Source organism: Syngnathus acus, chromosome 21 (assembly GCF_901709675.1).
Source record: "Syngnathus acus chromosome 21, fSynAcu1.2, whole genome shotgun sequence".
Lineage (NCBI taxonomy): Eukaryota > Metazoa > Chordata > Actinopteri > Syngnathiformes > Syngnathidae > Syngnathus > Syngnathus acus.
Window position 1 is genome coordinate 1,912,883 of NC_051105.1, and position 16,928 is coordinate 1,929,810.

General features: G+C 45.3%; 2 protein-coding genes and 1 long non-coding RNA gene across 5 annotated transcripts; 2 read left to right on the forward strand and 1 right to left on the reverse strand.

Annotated features, from left to right (window-relative positions):
• Positions 1-736: 736 nt before the first annotated feature.
• On the forward strand, positions 737-11,935 carry hao2 (hydroxyacid oxidase 2 (long chain)). Of its 2 annotated transcripts, none has more exons than XM_037280768.1 (13): positions 737-825; positions 1,933-1,996; positions 2,643-2,809; positions 5,588-5,724; positions 8,712-8,867; positions 9,653-9,713; positions 9,790-9,942; positions 10,008-10,159; positions 10,416-10,705; positions 10,997-11,215; positions 11,324-11,482; positions 11,566-11,635; positions 11,718-11,935. In XM_037280768.1, exons 6-13 carry the CDS (start codon positions 9,697-9,699, stop codon positions 11,771-11,773), a joined length of 1,116 nt encoding a protein of 371 aa, XP_037136663.1. In that variant the 5' UTR covers positions 737-825; positions 1,933-1,996; positions 2,643-2,809; positions 5,588-5,724; positions 8,712-8,867; positions 9,653-9,696; the 3' UTR covers positions 11,774-11,935. The 2 variants fall into 2 exon arrangements, with proteins under 2 accessions (XP_037136663.1, XP_037136664.1); XM_037280769.1 differs by having other exon boundaries at positions 10,416-10,699.
• LOC119139792 lies at positions 9,629-11,388 on the reverse strand. The gene is made up of 2 exons (XR_005101454.1): positions 11,272-11,388; positions 9,629-11,211 (listed from the first exon to the last, which is right to left on the reverse strand). It is a non-coding gene; the product is annotated as an uncharacterized LOC119139792 (long non-coding RNA).
• Positions 11,936-12,052: 117 nt separating the features above from the next.
• si:rp71-68n21.9 (kelch-like protein 9) lies at positions 12,053-16,877 on the forward strand. Of its 2 annotated transcripts, none has more exons than XM_037280765.1 (11): positions 12,053-12,295; positions 12,757-12,789; positions 12,856-12,989; positions 13,078-13,250; positions 13,323-13,455; positions 13,523-13,719; positions 13,798-13,873; positions 13,961-14,527; positions 14,609-14,788; positions 14,979-15,092; positions 16,258-16,877. In XM_037280765.1, exons 2-11 carry the CDS (start codon positions 12,785-12,787, stop codon positions 16,752-16,754), a joined length of 2,076 nt encoding a protein of 691 aa, XP_037136660.1. In that variant the 5' UTR covers positions 12,053-12,295; positions 12,757-12,784; the 3' UTR covers positions 16,755-16,877. The 2 variants fall into 2 exon arrangements, with proteins under 2 accessions (XP_037136660.1, XP_037136661.1); XM_037280766.1 differs by having other exon boundaries at positions 12,859-12,989.
• Positions 16,878-16,928: the final 51 nt, after the last annotated feature.

Below are 16,928 nucleotides of genomic sequence, written 5' to 3' on the forward strand. Positions count from 1 at the left end.
GTGCATGTGCATGTTGTTTAATCAAATTTGACCAAAGTAAAGCACCTCTAAATGGATGGATGGATTTTGACTTATATAACTTTAGACAGTACAATGTTACATGATAGGCTATAAAAAAAATCCCTCACTGAAGGACACTGATACTGTGCAGATTGTTAGCTTTTGGGTTTTACAATTAGGTTATGTCATCTGCAGGAATTGGGTCACATGGTGTCACTGTCTGGAAGGACTCCAGTAGTAACCCGATGTTTGATTATCTGGAAAGCAATTATTCTTCCTGATCCAAGTTCTGGGGAAGTCCGAGACTGTACAGGCTGGCTTTAGCTGGACAGTTTGGCCTTCGCGGTCTGAATTAAGTGAATTTCATGCAAGGTTCCAAGTCGTCATTAATACTGTTGCATTTGGGCCAATTTTATTTGTTGACTTTTTGTTCTTATAACTGAATTCCTCAGCAGCTTTTTTAAAACTCATTGCATTTGGACTGTATGAATATTAATAGTACATTAATTATGTTATGAAGAATGTGAGTGCATGTCACACCACTGAAGTGTCACATTTGTACAAAAAAAATTTGGAGTAATTTCTAAAATGGTAATTTTTTTTCTTCATTTGTACTGCTACTCACATTTAATACAATGCGAAAATTGTCAAGAATATTTTCTTTGTGATTAAAGAAAAATTGTCAGAAGCCGTTGATGGAATTGTTCCGGGTCGTGACCCGTAATGAGGCGGGAATTGGTTGGCGTGACGTCACTCACCGCAACCTGACAATGGAGTCCACGAATGGCGTACTTAATTGTTTCGGCTTTCTACCTGTTTATCCAGGTCAGTGGACTGTTGTTAAAGTACAACTACCTCTATTCTGAAATTATACTTCAATATGTGAATATCTATGAAGCGTTGAAGTTGTAGCGCTCACTTTAACGTGTATGAAATGTTCATGGAAAGTTCGTTGCAATTATCGCACATGCCTGTGTCGGGCTGAAATCTATTTTAAGACTTGGACAATACACCTTTAATCTTTGTCATCACTTGCCCATGAGAGGGCAAAACATTCAACCCACTGCACTTTTGTAATTCTGAGTAATCCAGCTAGAAATCCCAGTTTGAAGCAATTCTCTGGGAATTGAGCGTTGTGGTTTGACATGGCGATGAAAACACATTTTTGTGTTTAAACGGGGCTTCTTTTTTTTTTTTTTAACCAGCGAGGTAGTTTTCCAACAGATTGAATCACACAGGATGGTGTTGTCTAGAACAATTGTGGAAATCACAGCCAGGGGAAAAAAATGCTTTGGAAGAGCTTCTGACTATGTCAACATTGAATGCCACAAGTGTTGCCCTATTTTTCATGTCTTTTGTCCTCCGAAAAGCACTGCGGTTGAATTTCACTACGTCAACAAAATCCGGAAAACATAACTTGTTTGTTTCTTGTTTTTGAATGTTTGGTCACAAAAAAAAATCTATATTTGTGTCCCCTCGTCCAGATTTCCGTGTAATTTGCTATATTTTCACAGTGACCTGGCAAACAATAGTTAACAAGGTTACACTCATTTATTAATGACAAGTTATGTTGCAACCATAATAGAATTGTCAGAGGTTGAATTATTTCTGTCCTTTTAAAATAAGTGAGAATGGAAAATCTTGAGAAATTTGGGCAGAGCCGGTTACATTTTATGCTGATGTGGAGAAATCACAAAACACGCGCATTACACAACGTGCATAAAAGTCATCCTGAGAAAGTTTAGACGTGGGTCGAAAGAGGTCACAGCTGCAAAAATCTCTCGACATTTGCAACACTTATTCATCCAAAACGGGACTCGCTATCTCGGGGCCTCTGTAAATCTCACTGTGTTCTTCCCACTGTGATGTAGATTCATGAACTACTTGCACTGTTTAATTGCCCAAACTTGACGTATTATTGTGGCTTCTCAGGGGGTTCATTTCTGGCTTGCAAAATACAACTTTGCAGTCTTGCGTTCACGGCAAGGGAGTGCATGTAAGTAATGTTGGCAAGTTACATATTTTGACCGGAAGTACAGCAAATGACCCCCATGTTCCTGGTTTCAAGATGACACCGTCTTCTCATTCGGCTACTTTTTTCCTTTTCCTCAAATTTTCACTAAGCAATAAGTTAACGGTGTTATTGCCATGGTAACCGCCACTGTTTATCTCTGTTTAAAAGTGTAATAGACCGCATTTGAAAATGCTCATCTGTATTATTCTTTGAACTATTTTCTTTTTTTTTTTTTTTTTACCTTCAAAGTTACTGCCCCTTTATCAATGACAAAAATGTCCGAACCCAAAACCATGAGGCCTTTTGCAGAGCAAACAAATGAAACCATATGTGCATATCTAGAGCTTCAAAGAATAATACACAGATGTAAGCCGCGTTTAATTGAAAAAGCCCTTCAGTAGACTAAGCAGCGGCGTTCTCCAAGCAAACAACTTTTCGATTCTTGAGAGTACACTCTGGTCCTTAAAAAAAAAAAAAAAAAAAAACATGACTCCAATTTGGTTACTTGAAAATGCATCTGCACTTTACTCATTTGCTCCCAATTCCCATTGCTCACCCTGACACGACCAGAAACAAACCGACCGATGATGTCATCACCGCCGCATTCTGGTTTATGCTCTGATGACAGGTCACGAATCTATTCGGATGTTGAGCTCCGCGGTGTTCCGAAGATGCGTGGGGTGGCTTTCCGTGTTGTGTCGCCAACAGAACCTTGTGTCCAATAGCGGGAATGGATCAATGGAATGTGTTGTTTGTGCCACATCTGCCCTGCAGTTAGTACATCGCGCACTTGAGGTTGTGACGTTGGATTTTGTGGCAACATGCTTTGCTGTTGGCAACTGCAATCATACTGATTAAACACGGGTGTCAAACTCAAGGCCCCTGGGCCAGATTTGGCCCGCTACATTTCGGGACCTCGTGTTTGTTTCTTGCTATCTGTAGCAAAAATTGCAAATTGGCTTTGTTTTTAAATAACGCTGCAGTTAGGCTAAGCCGAATTTACATTTTAAGGTCACGTGCATGAATTTACTAATTCAGCGAATCTGTTCGCAGACTGTGTGAAATATCGTTTTTTCCTGCTCATTGTAGCAAATGAAGGCATTTAGGATGCCACATTTTGGCAGCTTGAGAAATGCGTGTTGACGGCTCAATAGGCAAACGTGGTCTTGGGCTTACAAAGAGACGCACGGACTAGACAATGTGCTGTCCTCTGTCTGACTCGCAAGTATTCATCGTGCTCATTTGCACTTGTATGTGTGCCCAAGGGAACAACATCACAGAAATAGCTGAGCTATCTTCTGTCTGGCCCTATAAAAACTGAGCCAGACCTTCTCTTGGAGCAAATTTTTTAAAATTTATTTCTTGAGATAGCTATTTGTTCCCAAAAGATTAGAATAATCATCATTCAGATGTGAGGCTAATATTTGGATTTATTGCATCTTAATAGTCAATTAGATTCTATATATCGCCAATCTTTCACTGCAAAAGAGTATAAATCTTTTGCTTGCTTGTTTTGATTCAAATTGGGGTTTCCATGGTTACCCCATTACACATCTAAGGAACTCTCGAGTCATGATTTAAAATGACAGAGCAAAGGCTAGGAGGGAGAAAGACGGCAGACCTTTTTCCACATCACGCGCACAACTATTCAGTTGGCTCCTTTTAACGTCAAAACAGGAACATGTTGGAGAGGACGGCGCTTCTATCTTCGTACAAGACATTCATCCAATCGCAGATGCCCAAAACAGCCGCTTTGGTATGAATGAACGCCAAAGTAGGTCCCCATGTCAACACGTTCAACTTTTCCCAAACAAGTAGACAAAGTGCTAAACAGTCAGAATGGTTCAGAAGAAAAGAGAAACCGTTGCAGGGCGTGTAAGGAAACGCTTCTCGGAAAAATCTTCTCAAATTGTGTAAGCGGGCTCCGTGCGCGTAAGCAAGAGACGCACCACGACTCCATCTTAGTCGTCTTCCTCTTTATTAGACGTCAATGTGTGAGCAAAAAAAATAAATAAAAAGCTGAATCCTAGGAAATCTGGGCTTACAAAAATGGAGGTTCCTCTGTCATGAAATCATTTTGAAAATACATGAGTTTAATTGGGGAAAAGCAGTTTTGCTTTGGTGCACAGTGTGGATGGAGAAGAACCTCTCTGTTGGTTACGTCAGAACCTGCATGAGTCATTCCATTTTTGAGTGGAAACAGGAGAACGACACACACACACATTCAAACAGCTGTATGGAGTCACTTCGGTAGCAAACGTTAGCAACCGGTTCTCATTTATGTCGTGATTTTTCCGGCCGACTGTACCTTCACTGACCCGATTTTGAGCCCGTGCGTTCCGTTTACGTAATATATGATGGAGGGGAGAAATAAAGGCAAAGGATTGTGTTTCATCCGGCATCATTGAATGCACGGTGGCAGGTGTCTGAGGAGAGAAAATGTCCGATGAAAGAGCGGAAGTGCATCGAAAGGTTGATGAGACGAGGGAAATTCGTCATTGGTTGTCCTTGAACACGGCTGAGCGGTCGGGATTCCAATGCGCTTAAGTCTTTGTCGGGGGTTGCGTTTCCTGCCCCGTGACAGCGATGACGCCACTGTGTGTGGGTCAACAAAGGGTCTGTGTGTCTTTCATATATTTGGGGGGGAGGAGGTTACAAGATTAGAAGCTACCTGGCCAGTGACCCAACACTGATAAACCAGGTCAGTTCTTTTGATGCAGTGCAGCGACCTGCCTCCAAATATCTTTTTTTATTTTTTCAGTGCAGACTGTTCCACTCAAAGCAACCAGCCAGCTCATTGCAAAGCCACCCGATTAAAATTTTGACGGAAAAAACATGAATGCGTCAGTGAAAGGTTTGACACGCTACAGGAAGAGATGTTGACAATTCTAACAAAATGGATTAAAATAAAAAAAGGTACTTAAAATGAATAGAAAGTGGTCCCTTTAGCAGCCCAACATAAACACAAGCCATGACTCAGCAAAAAAATAATAATAAATCAAGAAGTTGTGTGTCAAATTACCAAAGTCTCGGTGATTAAAAGAGTGATTCACCACTTTGCAAGCCGTTCTGTTCGACTGCTCCGCTTTTCCCACCATAGATGGATATCGTCCTCGGCACTTGGCCGGGCCGGGCCGGGCTGGGCTATCTGCCTGCCCCCCGGCCTCTCCAACATTATCAAATTGTTTTGTGAAACAACACGTATCCGCTGTAAAATGAGCCTTATTCCAAACAAACTCTGGCTAGCAGCAACGGTTTATCTCACACACACACATTTGCCGTCCAACGCGCTAATCAAAATATTCTTTTCTCAATAACAGTTGCATTTGCTTTATATAGCCGTACAGGCTCGTCATGACGATGCAGAAAGTTTCCAACACGCTGGTGTGTAACTGATTGGAAATTGTAAACGCCGGTCCCGGCTTCCAACGAAATCAAATAAATGTCCGGACGAGCCGCTGAGATCATCTCGTTATACCGAATCGACTCGAGAGTGGAAACACAAATACGAGCATCTGTTGAGTGCATTGCTGGTTGCTCCATTTTGTCACATCCACTTTGTTTTTTTCCCAGGTAGGCGTGGGAACCACGAGAGGACCAAACATATGGCAAAAACATCGCGCAAAATGGATCAACTGAACCTGAGAGCGGGAGCCATCTTGTTTCCATCTTGTTTTACATTTTGCTCATGAAGATGACCAAGTTAATAGGTCAGTCAATTTAATTCGAGGGCTTGCAAAGAAACTCGCGGTCTTCTCAATAAAGGGCCTAAAAGTAGCGGCAGAACTCATTTGTCTTGCCTTATCTGGCTTTTTCAATCTCCCCCATCCTCCGGGCTCCCCTTTGCCCTCTCTCGCTCTCTATCTCTCGTGTAAACAAACAAAATGGAACGTTTCCGCAGCCCAGACATGATGTCCGCTGAAAGTGATTCATGCGCCACAATTAATAACTGCGGCTCTGGTTGGAGTATTTACAGTTTGCTAAGTTAAAATGAAAAAGATGAATAAACGTGTGTGTTGATGTAATGGTGAAAGATGTGCACTGGTTTACATGAAGAAGAAACAGCAAATTTGCTGTAATTGCACCAAATGAGGATAATTGACTTGAAATCCTCACAGGATTTCATCTTCAGATAGAAGCTGGCAGATTATTTAAAAAAAAAAAAATCAAATCAATAAACTTATAATCATGCACTGTATCATCTCAAATGTTTGTTTTTAAGGTGCAAAACAACTCGTGCTTGCAAAAAGCCGCCATTTTTTTAAATCCGGTTTTACAAACTTGTATTGTCATAAAGCAATGTTTGTAGATTACCAAAGTAAAAAAAAAAAAAAAGAAAGATTGGGCTTTCCCATTTTGACCATACAGGAAGTTTGCCAGACACTCTATCACACACTCTCACATAAACACACACTTATCCATCTTATCTTGTGCCACATTATCCTCTGCTCTCACCTTCTATGTCGCTACACTCATTTCATATCATACTCATATTAGACCCTCAAATTTCATTTTAGCAATAAAGCAAATATCTGCAGTCATGTCAGTGTCGTCCAACTTGAAGTCCGAATGTGGGATTTAGCTTGAGCAAGTCATGGTTCATTTGTGACGTGAAAGCTTTTATGAATCACGGGCCAGCAATAACAAACCAAAGACTGTGTTGCCTTAAACACTCCGATCCCAGTGTGGGTCACCACGGGATGTGTGTGTTAGAGGGGGGGGTTCTGTAACACTAACTTGAGTTCTTATTTGGAGAGCCAAAGAAAATGGCTTTTATTCAAAAAGTACTTCCTGTGTTAGAAGAAATGTCTTCAGAGGGAATTAAAGACAAATCAGTCCCATGTCTGTGATTATGATACATTTTGCTCGGGAGCGCTAAAAATACAAAATTGGTAGGATGCTCCCAATTTTCAGCTGAGGGAGGATTTCAATTCAAAGCAAGGAAATGAGTAGTAGCGCTCGAACTCTCTGTCATTAGCACACGCCGAACCTTCTTCGGTCGATCTTTCATGGTTAGCCAGTCAGTTCCGCGCGGTTAAGTTGTTTTTTTCAAACAGATATTTACTGGCAATATGACATTTTGAGGTCCGCGCATAGCGTGAAACACAATGAGAATAGTTTTGGATTTGTCGTTGCGTTTTTATTTTGGTTTGACTTTTTCGTTTTAAATCTACTTGGGTTTAATTAGCTTTTTGAGCAATATTGTTAGTGTTTATTTTTTTGAAAATGTGTCATTTAAGATAAGATTTTACCTGCTTTTGTATTAGTTCTTTAATATTTGGAGTAACAGTAATATTGTAATATTAAAAGAAAAATGGGTTTGGTATTGTTCAGCATTCAAAACAGTAATGGTTTGGCGCCATCTAGTGGCATTCTGTTGTCAAAGTGTGTTGGAGTGAATTGAGGAGTTTTATTTGGACATGTTGCTTTTGCTGCCATCCTGTGACTTTTCTAGGCAATTACAAACCATTTGGGGGCATGTCAGTAACTCACAGATTTTCTGTCTTTTTTTTCCTATACAAATATTTTCTATAATTGTCTTTTCTGCGGTTAGTATTAGACTGCAGCATGTTACAAGTTGCATACAGGTTCGCTATAGGAACAGACCCTCGTAAACCCTGTTTTTGTGTTGTTGTGATTTCACCGGTTTACTTCCTCGCCATAAAGCACATAAAGGCAAAACGAACACATTTTCCAAAATCACTGCGTAGCGATGAACAGATCAGCGCGACGCATCAAACTGCAAGTCAGATAAGGAGCCCTGCAGGAAGTTGGCCAAACAAATCATTCCCCCCCCTCATTTGACCTTGCGAGGGAATGGCAGCTGTTTTACAATGACTTCATAACCGCGGAAAGCCACTATTTGTCATGTCTGCATGTGTTCTACCCACCAGAGTGGATTTCTGGCTGGTGAGTCACAGAAAACGGAGACTGCAAAGTCAGTCAGATACATAACCCCCAGAGTCCCCAAGGCCAAAATCCGCCCCCGTGATCTACTCATTCACACATGCAGACATGTAGCGGGAAAGACCTCACATTAAAAATGTCTGAGGACTGACTGCTGACAGTCATGCCTGCAAAGTGCGTGTGACTCTCAGTGGGCAATTTAATGTTGTCATTTATAGCATTTTTTTTTTAAGCTCGTCTTACTGCTTTTGATGTCAGACTGCTTACAAATCAAAGGACTCATTTCAAAATTGAGACGCAGGTTAGGTGGACTTGCTGTGGCATCCACTACATGTGCTTTGACATTATTTTTTTCAAAGTCGCTGTGTCAGAACGTGCGAACGGTTGCCTGTGGGACAGCCTAGTGGTTGTTGTGGCAACAGGTTATTAAATGACGTCAACCAAAAGCCAGTCGGGTGATTATAAGCGGCACTGAATCATCACGTCTGACTGGGAAAAGTATAGAGGAAGCGGGACGAGATGAAGAGAGCAACGAGCAGGGTGCTCTCACCAAAGATTCCGACATTGTTCATGTCCCATCAGAGCACCATGGAAACTGCACACGCAAACATTCAGGTCAAGGTTGATTCGTTGACCGCATGGCCTGCCAACCATCAAATAAGAAACCAAATGTATTTTACGTTTAAAATAAATAAATCACACATTTGAGATGAATCGTATTTTTTTGTCCATCCAAAGTGCAGTCCAGTCATACTCCAACGGTAATGCATGTGCTCTTACTGTTTTCCAGGACAAAAAAAGGAGGCCCACGCAAAGCTGATGAGGGGTAGGGGGAGGAGCTTCCCACTGTGATGAAGTGGGGGACCGAGGGGGGTCTGCCCTTTGACACGACCTGGTCACATGAGAGCGGAAGCGCCGAAGGCCGCCGACAACACAGCAGGCTAAGGTAAGACTTTCTCATTTTGGAATTTCGTTCACCTCAGTGCTGACAGCGGCCAGGTTTACTTTTACACGATATGTTGTTACGATAAAAAGACAATTATACGGTGTAAAGGAAAAAGAAACAACAGTAGTAAAGGCAGCTTGTTTGTAACACACTGAAGTATTCTAGAAGTTGACCTGGACAATGTGCTGTCACCAAGCGGCCATTCAGCACCTGACTGACACCTTTTACGGCCCTCTCGCTCTCTCTCTCTCACACACACACACATGCGCGTGTGTGCTGCCACAGGAAGACTGGATTTACTAAACATTAGCTGGGTTTAAGTAAGTAAGGTATGTTTGACAGGAACAAATACATTGGGAGTTTTTTTAAATTAATCAAAGAAGAGAACGTGAATGCCATTGTCGGTGGAAGCCAGCAAAATCATCTGCAGTTGCGCGCGGTCGACAGGACTATTTGTTACGGTAATGTGTTGTGCTTCTTACTTCTGCCATGACAAATGCACCATTTTGCAAACATCGAATGAAAACTAAACTGAAACAAAGAATTTTCCTTTAAAACCAATAAAAACTATTCTAAATATTAATTCAAACTAGCTGAATTAGGAAAAAAAATCTAAATAACTATAATGACAAATCCCAAACTATAACTCTGTTCATAATATCTATATATATTTTGTTTTTCATTTTTGATTTTTTAAATAGAGTTACAAAGAGGTGATGAGACTTGTACTATGTGTTAAGAAATGATGATGCTCAGTTGTGTTTTTTTTTGTCTCTTGTTGACAGGTTATGACCCTGTCAGGCGGGTTGAAGGTGTGCCGAAAGAGAGAATGAGCATTTGCAACCGGTGAGTGAAGAACTTTTTAAAATCGTCTCTCATCGTACAATGTCACGGAGAGGGGGCGGTTGCTAATGTCCCACAGAGAGGGGGGTCAGTGTGCCGAGATGGCCATGGTATGCCTGACAGACTTTGAGGAATATGCCAAGGAGCACCTGTCCAAGGCCACGTGGGACTACTATGCCGCCGGAGCCGACGAGTGCTGCACCCGAGACGACAACCTGCTGGCCTACAAGCGGTACCAAGTCCTTGAGCTACATCTGTCGGGTGGCTTTCTTCTTCACGTTCTCCCTTGATGTCCAGGATCCGCCTGAGACCTCGCATCCTACGCGACGTGTCTGTGAGTGACACCAAGACTACAGTGCAGGGTATGGAGATCAGCTTCCCGGTGGGCATCGCCCCAACCGCCTTCCATTGTCTGGCGTGGCACGAGGGTGAGATGGCCACAGCAAGAGGTGGGTTGTTGCGCAACACGACTGTGGCCTTGCATGATAGGAATATCCCTATGGACTTTCGATTCCCACCGCTAGATGGCAGCATTTTATTGCATTTACTTCCTTTGTCAAGTGGCCTTGGTTTTGAATGCTTTTTGCTTGTTTGGTAGCAATACATAAACACTTGAGAGCCTAATTAGGGTTGATTAGTAGGAGCTAGTTTGGTCTAAAGAGTAATAAACATTGTTTTTTTGCTCCCCCCTCTCTCGTTACACAGCCACCGAGGTGCTAAACACGTGTTACATCACCAGCACGTACTCCACTTGCTCGGTGGAGGAGATCGTGGCGGCGGCGCCCAACGGCTACCGCTGGTTCCAGCTCTACGTGTACCGCGACCGCAAGCTGTCGGAGCAGATCGTGCACCGAGTGGAGGCGCTGGGCTTCAAGGCCCTGGTGCTGACCGTCGACGTGCCCTACACGGGCAAGCGGCGCAACGACATCCGCAACCAGTTCAAGCTGCCGCCGCATCTCAAGGTCAAGAACTTTGACGGTGTCTTTCAGGTAAATGTACGTTTGGGCCATGTTTTCTCAGCAACACAAAGAAAATCTCACATTGGTAATTGAAGTAAAACAAACATACAAACAACAAAATATTTGCCAATTATTTTGGCACAGGCTAACAAGGAACACAAGAAATGCTAACATTGAAGCTAGCACAAATTAGCCAGTCTAGGCTAAGGCCTATTACTGCGTCTAATAAGGATAAATGCGCATGCACATCACGCCACAACAAACAACAGCACCCAAAAAAGTCCATTTGACAAATGTTGGACTAAAAACAGAACCCACACCCATCAGGAGACGGCGGGCCCGGAGGAGTACGGGATCCCGGCCAACACTTTGGACCCGTCTATTAGCTGGAAGGACATCTACTGGCTGCAGTCCATCACACGGCTGCCAATCATCATCAAGGGCATCCTGACCAAGGAGGATGCCGAGCTGGCGGTGGAACACGGCGTCCAGGGCATCATCGTGTCCAACCACGGCGGGAGACAGCTGGATGGCGGCCCGGCCTCGGTAAATTTCATTCATCATTGTCTGCCTGCTATTATTAGTCGTTCGTCTCATCTCACCTGGTTTCGCATCATAAATTGCGCCATCAAGTGTCTCTGTTGTCATCGACAGATAGACGCCCTATCTGAGATCGTGGACACGGTGCAGGGCCGCATCGAGATCTACCTGGACGGCGGCATCCGCACGGGCAGCGACGTGCTGAAAGCGCTGGCCTTGGGCGCCAAGTGCGTGTTCATCGGACGCCCGGCAGTGTGGGGCCTCGCGTACAAGGTACACTCGCTCAGCGTGTGTCCGTCCGTCAATGCTGTCAAATTCCTTTCCGCTGAAGACAGATTTTTATTTGATTTATTCAGGGGGAGGAAGGAGTGAGGGAGGTGCTGCAGATCCTAAACGACGAGTTCCGCCTGTCGATGGCTCTATCGGGTGAGTGCGACCGGTCGGCGTGACGATGACGACGGCGAAGGTGTTTCTTCCGTTGTGAAATGCCTCCATTTTGTCATCGCAGGTTGTCGCAATGTGGCGGAAATCAACCGGAACCTCATCCAGTTCTCCAAGCTGTGAGCGACCTGCCAAAGGCAGGGAGACATTTTTACTAACTAAGCCAAAACTTGTTTTTACTGTTTCCAACACAAAAGGGAGGAAAATCAAAGTGTACACTGAAGCTTTGCACATAAAACATGCTCTTTGTGTTTTAATAAATGATGACAAAGTGATGACATTCCATTTCTTAGTCGTGGTCCATCCAGAGTGAGAAACCATCGAGAAAATGCTCGTTTGTCGACAAACTAAATGAGGAGAAGGTCTTTTTTCTTTTTTTTACTTGTCGTTACTTTGTTTCAGTCTCATTGGCAGCCGGTGAAATGCAAGTTTAGACGACAGCGTAGAGCGTGGTCTCAAAAGAGAAGTAACACAGGAAGTGATTCGAGTCTCATCGAGTTTGCGTCGAAAGGCTCTTTGACGAGATACGTGCCACGCTCGCTACCGAGTGGCTGACATTTTGTTGCTGGCAGCGCTTTTTCCCAACAGCGTCAGGCTGGAGGGAGGAGGTCTAGGCTCGGCTCTCCTCAGAAGGATTTCCACCAGGTAAACCAAAGCAAATTTTCACGTGATGAAATCAAGAGTTTGGTGACGCTTCCTCCTTGCTCGCGATGAGGAAAGAGGAAGCGCGATTGCTCAAGTTTACAGGATGAGGTTTTGCGTTGAAAATGGAAAAAGGCAACAAAGTAAACTCTCTTGTTAAAATTCGAATATTTGCTGGTGCAATTCATTTGAAGAGGCCAATTTAGCATTGGTGGAATTGGGCCTGAAACGACCTCTTCAAACCACATCTGCCATGTACACTCCATTTTTTCAAAGTGCTGTCCCAAGGATGCTTACAGGAATACACAACCAAAATCGCTTCTTCAAAGCCAAAATTAAATTTCGGCCACAAGTCCTTTCGACTTTCTTTTTTTCATCGGTCAGCGAAAGTGAAACTGGAGGACCTGATGTCATTTCATGCATGGGTGATGAAAGTGACTTTGGTTTTCCCTGCGTCTTTTTAGGAAGCAGTCCAGTAACGACGGCAACAACATGCGGTAAGGGTGAAATATAATTTTGAAAAAGCATTTTGTAGAGCACATCAAAACGTGTGTCTTCCACGGCAGAGTCGGAGACGACAGCGGACCAGGGAGGCTGAGTCGGCACTTTTCCCGGTTGAGCGGGAGGCGTCTTTCCAGGGCGGCAGGTCAACACGACCGATCTCCCGTGCCGGTACGGGAGCATCCGGCCCAACACGGTGAGCGCTCACCCCCGAGGTCCCGGAAGAACAATAAAGAAAACATGTCCGGCGTTGAGTGACCTTGTTCTCTGTTTGGTTGTACTAGATCCTGTCCCGCCTCCAGCGCCAGTTCCGCCCCAAGTTCCGGCTCCGGTTCCTCTTGCCCCGGTCCAGAAAACGCCTCCCAAACGGCCCGATAAAGCGACCAAGCCCAAAGTGCCCCCTCGGCCGCTTTCCAAGGTGTTCAGTAGTGCTGAACACGGCTCAGCTGTGTTACAGGTACGAGCCGAGACTCCAGTTTTGATCCTCGGCTGGACAACTATCATTGCCTGTTTCTTTTTTTCTCGACAGGGTTTGAATGTTTTCCGCTCAAGTGACACTCTGTGCGATGTGTTGCTGGTTCCCGGAGACAGTGAAGAAACTTTTCCGGCACACAGAGTCATCATGGCCTCGTCCAGCGACTACTTCAAGGCCATGTTCACGGGTACGTACGTCGCGCAATTGTCTTAAATGAGGCCACGATGGATGAAGACCTCACGTATCCCGTTCAGGGGGTATGCGCGAGATGGATATGCGCGAGATCAAGCTGCATGGTGTCACCAAGTTGGGATTGAAGAACATTTTAGACTTCATCTACACGTCCAAAGTCAACCTGGACATGGGAAACCTCCAGGACACCCTAGAGGCTGCCAATTTCTTGCAAGTCATGCCGGTGCTGACCTTCTGCAACCAGCTTCTGAGCAGAGAGGTGAGCTTGGGGCCAATCAAATTCGGGGAGGTGATGATTGGAGAATCAACCGCTCCCCTGTGCTTCCTAATGATCCAGATCACGGTTGATAATTGCTTGGAGGTGGAGAGCATCGCATCAGGCTTGCACCTGGAGGATCTCCAGAAGAACATTGGTAAGTTAAGAGTTGTTATGGTCGAAGGGTTTGGCTTGGTGCTATGAAGGCCAAACGTGGACAAAAACGCATATTTTTTCCTGGTAGCTGAGTTTGTGAGCCACAACCTGTCGGCCCTGGTGCAGTGCGGTCACTACCTGCAACTCTCCGAGAAAACTATCACGGGAGCCCTGGCCAGCAACTCGCTGAACGCCTTCTCGGAAATGGAGCTCTACCACATCGCCAAGGGCTGGTTGGCTCATGACTTTGCCGCGCGCCGCCATTCCATCTACGCCTTGATGCGTCACGTCCGCTTCCCCCTGATGAGCCCCTCCGAGCTGATCCTGATCTCGCACCAAGACGGCGACGGGGCCGACGACGGCGACTCCCTGATGCGCTCCGAGCCGTCCTGCGTCAACCTCCTGCTGGAGGCCAGCAACTACCAGATGATGCCTTTCATGCAGCCGGGCCTCCAGAGCGAGCGCACGCAGATCCGCTCGGACGCCACCCACATCGTGGCGCTGGGCGGCGTCATGCGGCAGCAACTGGTGGTCAGTCGGGAGTTACGAATGTACGACGACAAGGCGGCTCGTTGGAGAGCCCTCAAGCCCATGGAGGTGCCTTGCTACCAGCACGGCGTGGCCCTTCTGGGCGGCTTCCTTTTCATCGTCGGAGGTGGGAGCGTCCAAATATCGCTTCAATTAAACATGGGAGCCTTTTTCCCATCTCACGCCATCCGTCCATTCGTCTTCTCAGGTCAGAGTACTTACGACACCAAGGGGAAGACGGCCATCGATAGCGCCTACCGCTACGACCCGCGCTTCAACGTATGGCTTCAGATCGCGTCGCTCAACGAGAAGAGAACCTTCTTCCACCTCAGCGCGCTGAAGGGGAAACTCTACGCCATTGGTGGCAGGAATGCGACAGGGGAGATTGGTGAGAACTTCATTGGGCTCCAGGGTAGTCAGTCGCAAAGCGTTCTGGGAATCCGAGTAATTAGTGCTTGACGCGACCAAATTGAAGTAAGACTTACTACGATTTCCTTAAATTCTTAAATTAAGTTTGTTAACGCCAGCTAACTTCCACCAGCTAGTTGACGCTAAAGAATGTTCTACTCAAATTTCAGACTCGGTGGAGTGCTACAACCTGAAGACAAACGAGTGGACCTTTGTGAGCAGCATGGCCGAGTCTCACTACGGCCATGCCGGGACGGTCCATGGCGACATGTTGTACATCTCAGGTATGTAACGCCGATGAAATATTACCTTGCAAAAACGAAGCGTAGCAGACAAACAAGACTACGCAGGAAATGAGACAAATGTGGTCTCGGATGTGCGTTCAACAACAAAGCATCTGCACGCATAGCAAACTTTTTTTTTTATTTTTATACACAAGCTGTATCACAAAACACAGATTGGCTAATCATTTCGTATTTAATTAGGTCATTTGGGTGAAAAGAGATTTTGGTCAAACTAACCCTGACAAATGGAGATTTAAGATGAAAGTCTGTTGAATTAGCCTAAAATCAACAGGCATGCTAAATTAGCATAACGTAGGATGTTACGCAACAACAGGATTCTGTTCATGAAGCGTCATGAGCTGAAATTACTTTTTCTGGTCAAGCGTTCATTCATTTTTCTCATTTTTGTATGCCTAATACACCGTGGAAAGAAATGTAACTTGCACTCAAGTGACTGTTGATCACAGGCAATGCATTGCGCTGGCCTTGGCTACTCGTCCTCACCGAAAAAAAGGCCTTCTTGTCTGCAAATAAACAAACGGGACATTCAAGGCTGAGGGTGGGAGGTTGGGCGGCTGAATCAAAGCGGAACCAGCCCATGTAAAAAAAACTTTTAGCTGAAGGGAATCTCTTTGAAACCCTCCTGTTATGTGACGGATCACATTGACCTACTTTACGGTTGAAAAGGCGACACTCATTTCATATTCATATTTGTTTGAGTAAAGAATAAAATACATATATATTTTGGGATAATAAAAATGTGTTTGCATTGGTTTTGCACCATTCAGTAGTCACAAAGACGCCAAACATAAGTAAGTTCCTCCTTTGAGAAGTCGCATAAGAGCACTGGAGTTGACCTTTTCTCACCAAGCGCTTCCTGTTGCGGCGGTAACTTGTCACGCCGGAGACACCTGGCCTCGGGCCGCCACAGGAAGCAGGTGTCTCGTGATAGCGCTCAACAGTGACATGGCCAAAGTTGTTGCTAAGTACAAGCAATTAAAATTGCACCGTGGGAAATGTACATAAGTAAAACTGCTAACAGCATGAGCATCCAAAATGATAACGAGGGGGAAAAAAAATCTTGATTTTAAATGTGTGTCATTGCTGATAAGGTAGAGGTGCAAATCAGGTAAGGATCGTATTGAGCTCCTGTGATCTCACCCAGGCGGCATCACCCACGACGCCTTCCAGAAGGAGCTGTGGCGCTACGACCCAGCGACGGACGCGTGGACTCGGCGGGCTGACATGACGGAGCTGCGGGGCCTCCACTGCATGTGCACGGTGGGCGATCGGCTCTTCGTCATGGGCGGCAACCACTTCCGGGGCACCACCGACTACGACGACGTGTTGGGCTGCGAGTACTACAGCCCCGCCGACAACTGCTGGACGGTGGTGGCGCCCATGCCGCGGGGCCAGAGCGACGTGGGCGTCACCGTCCTCCAGGGCCGCATCTACGTGGTGGGCGGCTACTCGTGGAACAGCCGCTGCATGGTGGACATCGTGCAACGCTACGACCCCGAGACCGACGCCTGGGACCGCGTCTTCGACATCTTGGAGCCTCTGGGTGGCATTCGAGCCTGCACCATGACCGTCCATCTGCCTGAGGGCTCGGTGGACGAAGCTCACATCCAGGAAGGACCCTTACCCGCGGGCGAAAACTGAAATTCGCTAACAATCGGGCAAAATATCTCGGACCTCTTTTTCTTTGAAAGACTCCAGAAATGGCCACTTCAAAACAAAATGGCAGCCCCCGCTCATTTTGTGATTTCTATTTTTATATATAAAACACGACGCTTTTGACATGATACTATATTTTTAAAATATTTACATTTTAAG